Source organism: Lates calcarifer, linkage group LG6, assembly GCF_001640805.2.
Source record: "Lates calcarifer isolate ASB-BC8 linkage group LG6, TLL_Latcal_v3, whole genome shotgun sequence".
In the NCBI taxonomy this organism is placed as follows: Eukaryota; Metazoa; Chordata; class Actinopteri; family Centropomidae; genus Lates; species Lates calcarifer.
The window spans coordinates 23,209,589-23,224,536 of NC_066838.1; the positions used below are offsets into that span (position 1 = coordinate 23,209,589).

Genomic DNA, 14,948 nt, shown 5'->3' on the forward strand with positions numbered 1-14,948 from the left:
AAGCTGAAACTAACGAATGTTGGCCCAAAACAATTAATTGCTTGTCAGCTTTTTTATTTTATATTTTTTCTGTGGAAAGTTTCATAGGTCCTGTCCTTTTGTGAACTCAGCAGCAGAGAGTATGTTAACAGACGTGGCAGAGATCAGACACACACATGGCCCCTGCGAGGAAATAGTTTGGTGGGAGTGTTGGTGGTCTCTGTATTATTGAGTCCGCTGAATGAGTGGGTGGGCCGGGAGGGTCGTCTGTCTGTGAGGGTAGATGATTGTCGCCGCAGAAATGGGGCTTGGTGAATGGTTGCCACTCACCTGTTTGGCTACACACAAGTATTTGGCACAGTAGGCAAACAGAAGGGGGGAGGGGCGGTGGTGAAGAACGACATCCACTTGTCCTGTGATTGATGGATACCACACATACAGTACATGCTGCTAAATCCATGCGTTCGACCGCTGGCTTGATGCTCGGGCCTGCAGCACGGTGTAATTGAAGCATAAATGAGTAATTATTGCCGCAGCAGACATGTCACTTCTGTGAGGCCATTAGTGCAGATGTGTGTTGTTGAAGAGGGTTTGAGGTTAATGCAGCGACAGCGGCGCACTCAGTAGAAATGTGAGCAGTGTTTATAGAGCGGCTGAGCTCTCTCCTCTGTCAGAACAGAGAGCAGGCCTGCTTAAGTATGAGGAGCACATCTGAGCTTTCAAGTGGAAATAAAAGCCTGGGCTTATGAAACAATAGTCAGGGCTTTGAACACATGTTGGGGAGGGTATTATTGGAGACATTTGAACTCCCTCTGCACCTTAAATGCATTAGGATTGGGTTACTACAGATTACCCGGCATTGTCATTCTTAAATTATTAGGATGATGATGTGAACGTGACGCCAGCTGGAAGAGTGCAAAGCATTCTTTGGAGGTCTTAAGGTCTAAGTTTGGGCTTGCAAAATGGGCTGCTTACTTTCTGGATAGGCTGTGGTAATCAAGCCCTGATTAGTTAGTGGCGTGTTGCCTGTCAAACGTCACATAATGCAGTTTACAATGATACCAGAGGCAAATTTACCATCGAAATTCTTAATGTTTTCAGAGACAATGGTCCTTAATTTCAGAGCAAGACAAAAGTGGGCATCTGCTGCTTGTTATTATCTTGTGGCTGCATTTTAGCAAATATCTCACCAGTTCTATAATATAAAGTTAAGTGTGAAGGACTGAGAGAGCTGGAAAAAATTGGAGACTCACATCAACAGTAGTCTGACACATCGACCACTAATGACATAGTAGAGCTAAATTAGATCAGTTCACTGCTCATACTGCACCAGGGATCAGCTGACTGTCTGTAATAGCCATGATGACTGGTGCTGGTGTTTTATTATGTGTTTTATAACCGTATGATATCATAACAGAATAAAATGTCTGGCTGTGGGCACTCAAAACACATGCTAATACAATATTTCCTCATCCAAAATGTAGTGCAGTGTTGCCGGGTCTTATGTCCTCCTCTAAAATGTGGACACAGGTTCCCAACTTTGAGAAATGCACATTGGGTGAAGTGATCGTGGAAGGTGATCAGGACTTGGCTTTCAACTTGAACCAGCTGTAACAACTGGAGGTTGTGATATGACGTGATATTGTGCTTAAAGTCTGAGGCTAAAGCTAAACATCCCAAGAAAAAAGCAAACACAGAGACAGAACTGTTGTTAAAAAGCTAGCTAGTCCCGTAAGTGTGATATTGATAATCCTGTTTGCTAGCCTAATTTACATGTCATATGTTTTCACTTTTATCATGAGATGAGAAAAGGCTTTGTAGGATGAATTGGCTGAGATTGCGGGGGTTTAAACGTCCTCAAAGTAGGTTTAGAGCAGCTAAACTGCTAACCTCTGATAGCATCCAGCATTCAGGGAGGGTAATCTGAATCCTGGATGCCCCACGAACCAAGGTAGTGGTAGGGTTCCTACTGTAGGGCAGCAAGCTAGTGAGCTGGACATGCTAACAGCTGTAGTTTATGTTACAGCAGACGTTTGCTGTTCAGGAAAAGAGGTTTAGTAGTAGCAAATTCAAGTGTGTGAGGAGGTAAGATATTTCTGTGCTCCGAAAATGCACTGGGTTTATTTTTTAAGTGCTTGGCATAGCATAGCCAGGGGTGCCTCCTTGACCCTGCATTAGTTCATGTAGTGGTCTAGAAGAGGAGGAGGAGGAGGAGGAGGGTGGGGGACAGCTAAGAATAACCCGAGCTGCTGCTCAGCGAAGCTGAAGGGAATATGCTCGGGGATCCACCCCCCCCCCCGGCCCTCAACCCTGTAGACCGGCCTCAATTAGGACACTAAAGCAATCAATATTATGACAAAATGCCGCCTTTTCTCCAGACAGGAAGCTGCTTTGTCACAATGGGGCCCTCAGACAGACTGGGCCGCCCTGTCTCCAACCGTTCTTACCTCCCCTCCTCCCCTCACCCCCTCCTCTATAGCCTCCCAAAGTCTTCACACTGATGAAGCCTTTTTGTGGTAGGTTTTGAATTAAGATGAGATTTGAAAAAGATTGAAGAGTGTAGGAAGGAGCAAACAGCAGATTGGTATCAAACAGTGTGCTGATTACTGAGGATCACTTGAAGCTAGCGTCTCGTTCTGCTCCACAGCTGTTCTCATTTGTATGCTGGCACAGAGACCAGAGCGCACTGACTCCGCTGCATCACTCAGTGGCTGATTCGCTCTCTCCCCAGCCGGGCCGCTGTCTGTAGGTTTAGTTACCGTGCCCCAGCTGGTGGACCCCTTTTGGGTTTGGATGTATTTTAGGGGTCACTACCTGGACACGACGCTGGCTTCCTCCTCAGCATCCCACCTGCTCGTTCTCCGTCCAGACCACCAGTTCTCCTCTGAAAACATAACCCTCTGGGGCATCTGAGCCCAGCTGCATCGTCTTCAGCCATCCGGTTCATATGCAGCAGCCAAGACACATTTACTGGCTGCAGTGGAAAGTAAAGCACAGTTACTCATTTTTGCACCACAATGTACAAAGCTGAGGTAGTTGAGTATTTCTATTTCATGCTACTTTATACCTCTACTCTGTATTTACTTTTTTGCACCACAGCATTTATTTGACACTTACTTAGTTACTGTTTACTTATTAGGATTTTTCATAGAAAGTAAGATAATGTCCTGGCTTATTTTTCATTTTCCTGTGGAAGAAGAAGGCGTTTTCTGCTCATTCAGTCAATATCAATCAAGCAAATCACTGATGTTTTGCATGCACAATGCAAAAATGTTAATTATATCTAAGCATTATTGCTCAGTGATTATTATGTAATGGTATAAAACTCACAGGGCTCATTTTTCTATAAGCACTGCTACGTTTGATGCTTTAGGCACATTTTGCGATAATATGTACCTTTACTTTGTTAAACTTGTTGTTTTTAATGCTGGACTTTAACCTGTAATTAAGTATTTTTTAACATTTAACATTTTTATATAAAGGTTTCACAGGACAACAGGACTAAACTAAAGGAAAAAAAACTTATATCCACTAATTGTAAACAAACAGTAAACAGACAGTTAAGAGACAAGCTGGTGAACACTGGAGCAGCTAAAAGGAGAGTGAATGTTGGACTCATATTCATCAAACACAACACCAAATGATATGTTGTTGCTACATAGCTCCTGGATGTGTAAATAAGCAGCTGTTTGCTAACAAGTTCTTAATGCTGTGTTGTTTCCATTGGTCAAAAATTTTCTACCACTCCTTTCTGGAACAAACAGTAGAACATCTGAAAGTCAAAACAGTGCCAGCTTTTGCAAAATGTTATTTTATATTACAACATTTCAGAAGACTTCAAGGCATCATGTGAAACTAGTTAGGATGGTGAGTCAGCTCATGGATTAAGGAGAAACAGAGTTGTTCTGCAACTTTTTTGGGGGCCAGTAAACGGCACCTCAGCCGCTCCTCTGGACGCCCCGTCAGCAGCCAGAAACCACCGGCGCTGCAGCTTGCTCAGCACAATCTCTGTGTTTATTATGTTTTTACACCGCTGCTTAACTGCACTGTTCCACGTCAGATAAATGATCCCAGACTAATCCTGCACACTAACAGGCGTGTATAACCTCAGTCTCCTTAGAGAAACGTATTATTCTAAACTTACTGTGTTGTTGCTGCTTTGTTGTAGTCAGCTGAACAGAGCAACCATCGACTCACGAGTCAATTAGCGACGTCGGTGAAGTTGAGGTGTGAATCATGAGCAGATTTACTGCTGTTTAATAGTCTCCTGACGAGGTTTTAATGGTGCAGCGATGGTCGTCTCTTGTCACAGTAGCCTTGTTGTGAGTCATGTTATTATCTACTTAGCTCCTCCGCTCCCTGTGGTGTGAATAAGGGTCAACTCACAAGCGCATCGTGGGACCTCTGCGGCCCACTTAGGAGATGGTTGCCGTGGCTACGGGCCCGGGGGCACTGTGTGCATCCATTATGGGAGGCATGTGCGGCGAGATGGGGCAGTGGGGGGTTACAGCCCTGGGGGGTTTGGGTTCAGTGGGAGCAGCTGTCCCAAGAGCCAGAGTCTGCACATCTGGATCATCTGGCTGGGCTGTCACCATGTTGATCCACTCTGGTTCAGTTTCCATTTGGAGCAGTGGTGTGCAGGAGATCCAGGGCCATCCCCAGCCGTCACCACAAGGCACTGACCGACATCTTAAGCAACTTAATATATATATAGTTTCCCATCTGTAAAGCCTGAGACATCTTTTTTAATAAACATGATAATCGTGATCTTGAACATGAAGCAGAACAGAAAATTGAACAGAACAGAAAAATAATCTGTAAATATTTTCATTCTCGATTCATAGTTTCAGTCATTTCTCTGTCTCTTGTTTTTCCCAGCGTGAGGATTTCTGCCTCTCTCTGTTTAACATCATTACAAACTGAATATCTTTAGGTTTTGGACTGTTGGTTGGACCAAACAAGACATATGTCACCCAGATTTTTGGGAAGTTGTGACGGACATCTTGAACATTTATTGACTAAACAATTCATTTGTTTTGTCTATCTGCTGCTCAGTCGATAATAAAAATATTACTCCCAGTCCTAAAATGAAGCTGTTTTTCTTGGGGTTAATGTTTTCAACACTTTTTAGGTTATGAGCCTTTATATCCAGACTGAATAACCAACAGGTTGTCCAGGAACAGTTTGGAAAATGGCTTGCAGTAATGTGGTTTATTTTTTTAATGGATCCATTCAATAAAGATCTTATGGCCAAGGAAACGTAATTAAATATTAAGTTTTACAATAAGAAGAGAAGAACTTTAATCATGTCAGTCCATATCAAAGGTGCAGCAGAGCGCCTGTGTTTGTGTTAGAATGGATAATTTATGAACTGCATTGGATATCTGTAGACGACAAAATATCTGAATAATGTTTCAAGATGTGTCTGGCTCCTGCTGAAAAACGAGAACCCGCTAAGCTCTGCATTATCACATAAAAAAAAGGGCAGTTTCAAAAATGACATCAGCAATGAAAACAGCTTTGCTCACTGCAAGATTATCCCTGGGTGTGGTTGGCTGAAGGCTGCTCGGTAGGAGATCAGCTGAGGTCACAATAACACACGTCCACACGTGGAATAATATGGTATTGATTATTTAGATAATGTATGTTTCCATTCTGCGTGAGTCCGAGCTTTTGACAGATATTTCCTCCCTGGAGTATTTTTCTTTCCCCCCCTCCGCTCCCTCACTTCCGTAGAAAAAGGAGATGGTGGGAGTAAAAGCTGTGGGGGTGGAGAGGAGCGAGCGAGCACGTGCCATCCTTCGTCCCCCCTGAGCTTTCTCTCTCTCTCTCTCTGCAGCCCGGCCAAGCAGGCTAATCCACCCAAGGCCAGGGAGGAAGAGATGAGACAGAAATCCAAGTTTTATATCCTGCCAGGCATGGCCGTTATGTGCCACAGATACTCTCATCACAGAGCTCCTGCCTGTGTAGAGCTGTGATTCTATCTCCTTGATATCAAATGGAGAGCGAGCTTTAAGTGTGTGTCCGAGAAAGCTGCCAGATTACCTCTTCAGAAGTCGGATGGCTTTGGAAACCTCCTCCTCCTCCAGCCCTGTCTCCTAGATATCACATGTATATACAACAAAACTGCAACAGCAAACAGGTTTTGTAAGAAATGTAATTGCGACCAGATTACATTTTCTAATAATGTAATGGGGGCATGTTGTTAATTTGAGTGTTTGGCAAGTTGCAAATATTGTCCGACATCAGCTGTGGAGAAGTTACTGAGTGGGATTTTTTTTGGGAGTTACATCATCCAGCTGTGAGGCTCTGGGTGTAAATTCCACCTCTCCCTGTGGGTCTGGCTCCAGATGCATTTGGGTGTGATATCAGTGGCGGTGGTGTTGACAAGCGAGTCGGTGAATTCGGGGGTTGCGGGATGAGCCAGGCGACCTCACCCCCTCGCTGTGTGGAGGCCGTGTTCGTCGCTTTGCGTTGACAGACCGAGCTCAACCGCTCACCAAGACGGCGTCCCGCTCATTTAAAAGTACAACCCAAACTCTCATGTGCCTGTTGCTGCGCGAACACGTCTCTGGCTTTGGCTTTCGCAAAAAGGCCCCCCCCCCCCATCTGTCTTTCACAGATTTATGGAGTGTCCTCATACTTTCTGTGAACGTGGGAAATCACAAGCAGATTGTGGAACGGCTGTTTTTCAATGAGATGAATGACCTTAATGGAATTTCTTTACAGTTATACAGTAACAAATTTCCACGCACCAACTGACAGCTTCTCTTGCTTTTGTTTTTCAGGGCAAATATCGATGAGGTGGAGACGGAGGTTGTGGAGATCGAGGCAAAACTAGACAAGGTAAGAAATTTGTTTAGGAGAAAATGGGCACTAAATAACAGGACAGGAAATGATTGGCAAATTGTATCCACCTGTTTTTATTCATATTTAGAATTTCCACATTAAAAAACTTGAAATAAATTCAAAAAAGTCTACATCAAAGAACATTTGGCTGAGGTGAAAGAGTTTGTGTATCGATGAAAACAAAATCATGTATGTGAAGCTTTCCACTGAAGAGACGAAAAATAGAAGCAGATGAAAATATCAGATCCATGTGGAGTGATGAAGACACTGTAACCTTCAAATGAATACGACACAAACATAAAAGTCTTTTTACTCATGTTTTCGTAATGGTTTCCTGCTGTTTGAGGTTTGACTGATGCTCTTTTAATTGCATCATCTCATTAACGCCCTCCTCTAATGCAGTAATTTAATGGCACCTGACTGAAAAACCCTGCTCCTCATTATCAGATAATGATAGTCAATTGAAGGTCATATCCTCTTTTGCTAATAATTTGAAAATTCTGTTGAGACTAGCACTACATTGGGATCAAACCTGATGTCAGAGCTCCTTGTGTGTATACCACATGTTGCATCGAAGTAAACACAGTGAAAACCACTAAAATGCAGACGAAGCAGTAGATATTACACCAGTTTTCACTGGCTGGAGAAGTGAAAATGCTGCTGGTTGAGCATTACATGTTGTTGATCCAGAACACTGGAAAGCAAAGTATCAGAGAAACCCGATTTGTGCATGTTTTTAATCACATATTCATCTTTATCTGTGGCATCTTCATACGTTTTATTTTGCTTGTGCTTCGTGTAAAACACAAGCTTGAAAAGTGCTGTATGCTGTAAATAAAATTACTTACTTGCCACTAAATTGTGCCAGAAAAAATCAGGTAGGATAACGTCATTCAAGTCAACATTAAAATTCCTCTTTGTGTAACATTTTGGCAAAGACCGTGCAACAGCCTCTCTATTTATATTCAGCAGGGCCAGCCCACACTGTTGGTTCATGCTTGTTTTCTTGCTCAACAAGCCGTGAGTTGAGCTCAGTCCAAGTGGCATCTGCTCCATCTCCTCTCTGTTGCTGAATTTATATGGAGCCATTGGCTGCAGCTCTGTGCCAGTCTGGTTTTAAAGCGTGTGTACCTGAAGGCATCAGTTACATCAGTGTTAAAGGTGTGACACACCTGAAAGTTTTAAGAGCAGCGTCATTTACATGATGGTTTACAAGCCACTGTAGTTTTGTGTAACAATGCAACATGCAAATAATAAAGAAATGAAGTTGTGCTTTTAGATATTAAATTCAGAAACAGATTTTGTTTTGTTTGGATGCCTTTATATTCTGTAAAGAGATGTTTTTATCAACTATTAACATCAGCATTCAATAACAGACCCCTTGTATTTGGCAGTGTGTGAAGTACAAAGGTTCTCAAGAGTCTTTGACCCATAAATACCATGTTAAAGAACCTCAGATTAACACAAAAAGCTCACAAAAATAACATCAAATAACCTAGAATTATTCTCTATTTATCTGTACTTTAATGATTATTTGCATGTTGAGATGTTGAAGGTGAGGAGCAAATACAAATTTAAAGCCTCATTTAAGGGCTAAAAGTTCTGTATGTAAACAGAAATATCTTCTACAGTCCTCATTTTAATATGCAAACAAGAAAGTCAAATAATCACTGTATGAATCTACTGTAACAGGTCACCAGTGTAAACAGAAAGGTCAGCTACCATCTTGGTGCTTTGAGGCAACATTTACATAATTAATGAAGGTATCCATGCTGTGCCAGCTGCTGTGGAGAGTGTACGTCTGTGCTGATGAGTTCGTCTGCTCAGGCAGAAACACAAGTGAATCTAACTCATTAAAAATATTAAACAAAATAAAAAAAACATCTTTAATATTTATGTAATTCCCACATATATTTCACACCCTGATCTTTGTCCTATTAGACAGTAATACCCAATAAATAACTCTAAGAAGGGATGTTGGAATGTGGTTCTCCTCTTTCTGTCACAGTATATCTTGTTGCAACAGACATTCGACACACATTGCCCATTATACTCAGCTGCTCACAACGTTATATTACTCCACACTGCCTAATCCTGCACAGCTAACATTGCTAGCCAGCACTCTACATAACATAATGGGCAGTGTAATGTCGCTCAGTCTTGTTGAGCAGCTCAGCTCAGGTCTGTTAAAACGTGACGTGGCAGCGGTGTAAGATGGGATCACTCTGGCTTTTAAAGCATCCAGTTTCCCTGTAACGAAGCAGCCAGATGCTTTTCCCATAATGCTCATGTCCATCTGCTCCTTTTGACTCTGAATCACGGTATGTGTCAGTGAGAGCAAGGGTTAGTCAGTCCTCCTTTTACTGCCATCAGTGTTGGGAACCTCCGCTAAAGGTGGTGGAGGCTGTGTCTTTAAAACACTGGAGAGAGAGAGCAGTTGAACAAGTTTCACTTTTACTCACTTACTCACAAGCATCTAAATTTGATAACATCTGCAGTTCTGGGATCACTTCATACTCTTTTCTGCGCTCTGCATGAATGATTCTAATCTAATCCAGTTGCACAGTTTAAAATTAGATCATGAAAAGGGGGGTAAGAAAAAACTGTTTAGAGCCACATTTCAACTGATTGATCTAGATTTCCAGCGCTCTGTTCTTCACCACTTTAAACTCATTATTTATGTGTAATGCTACATTGCTCTGTTTTATTAGCTTCAGCTATAGGTTTAGGAGGTTGCTCTCACTCCTCATAAAACCACAACTTGTAGTTATTACATTTTGCTTTGGATACAAATTGAACAAACAAGATAAAACATGGTAACCGGCGAGCTTTAGAGGAGAGGTGTAGGTTTTTTTTTTTTAATTAAGACAGTAATTTCCCCCCATTTCCAATCCCAATGCTAGCTGTGCTAACTGTGTCTCATATTTAAACTATTTTACCTTAAAATAAAATAACAGCTTCAAAATCATTTTCATGCATCTTCTGAATGCCAGTAGTAGTGTGATAAGTTACAGCACTATGTCACACAACACTGCAGCATGTGGAGAAGATGTGGATCGTGACGTTGGTTGAACATATTCACATCAGTCCACCTCCGTCAGTTTAAAAGTAGCTTCTAGCATCTTTGTTTTAGCAGACAGCTGCTGTGGATTGAGATGTTTTTGGTCAATCGTTTTAGCTGAATACTGACTTTGACGTGAGTTGACACGATTTTGATTTTGTGTCCTGCAATCACCACTTGTGGCTGCAGAGGCCGCTGTTGCTGCTCCTCGGGAAAAGTTACATAACGTTGCTTTAACTAATTTCATATCAGTCTTCTCATCTACTCAGTAAAAAAAGCTAAGAAGCGTATTTCCCCAGAATGTCCAACACGTCCTTCAGACTTAAGGGCAGAGTGGCTTAGTCTCATGTCTGGTTAGCAGATGGGAGGAAGTGGGACTTTGCAGAAAAATAGAAAGCCTGGCCACAGAACACAGGGTGAAAAAAAATTAGGAGAAATTAATTTTCCTCTCATGAAAGCAGAAGCTAAACAAAGCAGACTTTGTGGCAGATGTCACGGATTCTGCTGACAGCCACAGAGAAAATGTGGTGTGTTCACTTTGATACGTCACAGTATGTGGTCGAGACACAAATCATACACAAAACATACATGCTGACTTATCAGCGTCTGGCGTCAATTCTCCAGCCCTGGAGGATGCTGTCGTCAGGGGTTAACATATGAACCCCACCTGACAACGCTCCCAACTATCGTATGTTAGCGCAGGTGATAACTAGAAAACAAACATGCATCTGTGTGACATGTGTCTATGTCCATGCGTGATTAAAAGCGTGGAGAAATGTGGAGATTTTGATGTGGAAACAAAAGTTTGAGTATTGTGGCTGAGCATGTGATGTTGAGCCATAAACGCTGCCGCCCTAAAGCAGTGATTGTACCTCAGTGTTACAGTAGTCACATGGAGCCTCTGGTGGAGCAGATAGTTCACTGAGCCTTGGTGTAATTGACATATATCTTCATCTGTCTATTCTGTAAATGTTATCTCCCTACATAAATCTCTAAAGCTGTTTCAACTTTACTCTGCTTGAAATTTAAGTCTAAAGTCCGATTTGGACAGGATTAATATCATAGGTGGAGGTAGGGAATTAAATACTCACTGTGCTCAGTTTAACCCATTTAACTCATTTACCTAATGTTAATCATCAGGGAAATTACAGGATGTGGGCTGTAATAGACACAGACATTTTTCAGGACAAAGCCAAAAGAGAAAGCCACAAGCCTCCACAGGCCGAGGAGAATTTAAGTCAAAACTCATTAGATCTTAACACACAGGCAGGAAACACACATTGATATGATTTACTGTAACTTACTACAGATTTAACAATATTAAAATCTCATGATACAATAATTTGTCAGTAACAAGTCCACGATACGATAGTTATTGTGATATTTTTTAAAAAACAATGAACAAGGCATTCATTTTAAAGTGCAAAAAACAGTTTCCCCTCCTCTCATTTTGTGACACGAGGAAACTTTTTTTAAACTGGACAGGATCTTGACATTGGTTCCCAGATATACTTTATATATGTTGGTGTCAGCATGTTTCCATCAATCAAATTAACAAAAATTGTCTTTTCGTTCTCACACAAAAGTCAAATTGTGCACTCAGCTGCTCGCACATGTGCTCCGGGAGTGACTGACATTGTTATTAGTGGTAGCTACAGCCCTGCTAATGCGTAGTGACAGCCCCAAAAATGCACAGTACGGTGTGACACCTTCATTTATCCCCTCTAAATGTGTCTCTTCTCTCCACAGCTGGTGAAGCTATGCAGTGGGATGATTGAAGCGGGGAAGGCGTACGTGAGCGCCAACAAACTCTTTGTCAACGGGATCCGGGATCTGTCTCAGCAGTGCAAGAAGGATGAGATGATCTCGGTGAGTTTTTCTGATGAGGCGGAAACGCGTCCAAGTCATTTCGTCTCGCCTCTGTTTGATCCATTATCGTCTCTATTGTGGCTTTATTGTCTTTATTTGTCATATTTTTCTGTCATTTAGCAGAGGAGATTGTTTCCATAAATGTCTCCAGGGATGGGGGACTTTCCTCCTCTTTGGGTGTTATAGCCTCGCAGCTCTGTATTGTATTGTACATGTGTGCGTTTTTGTGCGTGTGAGTAAACCTGATTACTAACAGATTAGTAAGCAAGGATCAGATCGGGTCTGGAAACTTACTTCTGGCTCGGCTCACAGCACCAGCGTCTTGGACTATTTTCATTGCTGCTGACATTAAGTACTATTAAAAGCCTTCTTGGCTTCAGTTGCATGACTAATTGTGAGTTTCTTATTAAAGTCTTGTTCATATTTGTAGTTTCCATTGTAAAAAAAGATCTGAATCAGCCCTGCAATTACAGTTCCTTTTTCCCGTACAAGGTTCAAGGGAAAAAATCCTCCAGAGCTCAAAAGTACACCTCAGTGACATTAACCAGCTGCGACTTAATTTTAGCATTGTGGATCTTTTCATTTTCTTCCATTTAGAATTCAAATAAATTTTGGTTTTCGTTTGTGACAGCTTTTTATTTGCCTCTGTTATTCTCAAATGCAAATTACAGCTGCAGTTATGAGAATATTTCTTTATACATTATGTAGTTAAAGAATGTTTTTGTGCTGTTTTCTTTGCAGGACTGCCTGGAAAAGTGCGGGGAGAGCCTCCAGGAGATCATCAACTACCACATGGTGAGTCAGCCTGCGCTCCACAGACTGTCCCCACATGTTCCACATACAGTAAAGACAAAGACACACCAGCACAATGACTTCACCCTGTCTTGAAATGCTGACAGAAAGTGGCATTTAAGGCCTCACCAGGGTCCTGTAAAGTGCGACACAGAGCATCAGGCTGAGCTGATTCCACATGGATTTTGTCTTTCACACATCATTAAATCTGTCTGTCTGTCGCTGTGCACCTGTCAGTCCTGTCCAGTCCTCTCCCCAATTTGTTATCTAGAAGTTGTATATAAATGTGTGATAACACAACGTATTATAATGAAGTTAAAGGCAGATATATTAAGGACATTTTAAGTGTTTTCAACAATTATTACTTCTCCAACTAAGTCATACTTTATAGAGTTATTATCACGTTATGTTTTATTGATATTCATATAATCTCTTTATGTACCAGCATCCTGTTATGGAGGCGCACAGTCAGAGTTATAGGTTGTTGAAAGCTACATTAATAAACACTTAATCTGAATTCCCTATCAATTTATTTCCAGACCTGTCTAATCAGCTTTTGTTGGCTGAGAACACAGAAACACTACAGCTGTTTGTAGCAATATAAATATAAATTTTATATAAATTATTGACAAAATGTTGATATGATTTATAATGATTAAATAATGTGACCCATTAGCCATTAATAAAGCCATTATTTACATGTTATGACCTCTTTATAAAGGATCAGAACGTGGCACAGTGAAGTTTTTAAAAGCAGTTATCTGCCATATTTTCCGCCTCCCCTGTTTTGTTACTGTATTTTCATTAGCCACATCTTTCCCCTGACCTCAAACAGAGCTTGCACTTCACTGCTGTGTGGTTTCCCCTCCCCGCCTTCAAGGCTCCTGACCCCCTGCCCCCATCCTGTCCCTCCATGGCCCTTTGAAGTCCATTAGCTTGAACCCGTTGCGTGCCTGACAGTGCCGTAAAGTGCAGTGTTTGTGTGAGTGTGTGTGTGGGGATCACATTCCTTTCTGAGGCTGCAACAAAGATGTGTCATCGCAAATCAGACTCTCCCTCCAACCCATTCACTCCCAGTCTATCGGTACTGGGAGTTAAGCATTACAAATGGAGGGTTAATGGCTCAGGCTTTAGCCGTTAGACAGAAGTGACCCTGTATAACCTTGACATGTCACACAGTGTGTTACATATGGCCGGGCGCGTGTACAGTATGGATGTGCGTGACTGTCGATAGCATGAGGCCATTCAACAGTGTGCTGTTGTCTGGGATCAGCCAGTGTAGTGATGAGTAAAGGCAGAAAACACAGCAATGAAAAGGAAGAAGACAGATAAGAAGACATGATAACAGACAGGCAGGATTGTGAAGAACAAGGCAGAAAGGATATAAGTTCGTTAGGCAACAATTAACCTTTGACACCGGAGCAGATTGCTGCCACTTTTCGTAGCATCCACGAGATATGAGGCTATATTCAGGAGCTGACAATAAAGACCAGAAACAGGGAGAAACAGCTAATCTGGCTCTATTCGAAGGTAACAAAAACCTGGCAACACCTCTAAATCTCACCAGTTCACATGTTATACATTTAATAAATTATATAAATTGTATAAATTGAAGTATTAAAAATGTGTTCCTTGGTAGCACCCTAAAGGATCCCATAAGAGGTAAATATTAGACATGTCTCAGTATAAAAGATCTGCACACTGTGCTAGTAGCTCCCAGCTATTTTAATTGAACGTTTCGATTGGCATTGTAGTAGATCGAAACATTACTCAGTTAAAATTGCTGGGAGCTACTAATATAGTGCAGGGATCTTTTTTTATGTACTTTACATTTAGAAACAATAAGATTTATTCCCTTCACCCACCCACCCAAAGTTTACAAACACAGAAGAAAAAAAGATAAATAACATATTAAGAAGATAAACTTATTGCACATGTATGAAACAGTAGGAAAGGAAAAAAGAGACTTTGCTAAGCAATTCTTTAACCCAGAGCTTCTTCCCTGGCCCATTCCCCATCCCTCCACCAAGTTTGGTGCAAATTGGTTCAGTACTTTTTGCATAATCCTGCTGACAAATGAACAACATAACCTTCTTTGCGGGGGCAGTTCTGCAAATAAAAAAAGCTGCTTTTCTAGCTTGTATTGTTGATGTTTTTTTACAGCTCCAGTCAAAATCAGACTTCAGAGCTCCATCAGTCCATCAGTGTCACACTAACAGATTCCCCCATGTTCGTCTGGTTCAGTGTGTCACACTAAGAGACCACAACAGAGCGTGGTTTGGCCTGGGACCAGCTGGCCTCCTCCATCGTAAGCTCAGCTGGGTTTTCAGCCTCCTGTTTCCCCTCTCCCTCCCTCCAGTCCATTAGAGCCTGAGTCTGAGTCTGACTGGACATTAAT

At 41.8% G+C, this 14,948-nt stretch overlaps 1 protein-coding gene across 2 annotated transcripts in view; it reads left to right on the plus strand.

Moving 5' to 3' along the window:
• LOC108890208 (arf-GAP with coiled-coil, ANK repeat and PH domain-containing protein 3) overlaps positions 1–14,948 on the plus strand; it is a 66,990-nt gene that overhangs the window by 21,743 nt on the left and 30,299 nt on the right. For both annotated transcript variants that reach the window (XM_018687076.2, XM_018687146.2), the window contains exons 2-4: positions 6,768–6,825; positions 11,639–11,758; positions 12,500–12,553. In XM_018687076.2, the coding sequence (XP_018542592.1) occupies positions 6,768–6,825; positions 11,639–11,758; positions 12,500–12,553 (232 nt within the window). The remainder of the gene's footprint in view (positions 1–6,767; positions 6,826–11,638; positions 11,759–12,499; positions 12,554–14,948) is intronic.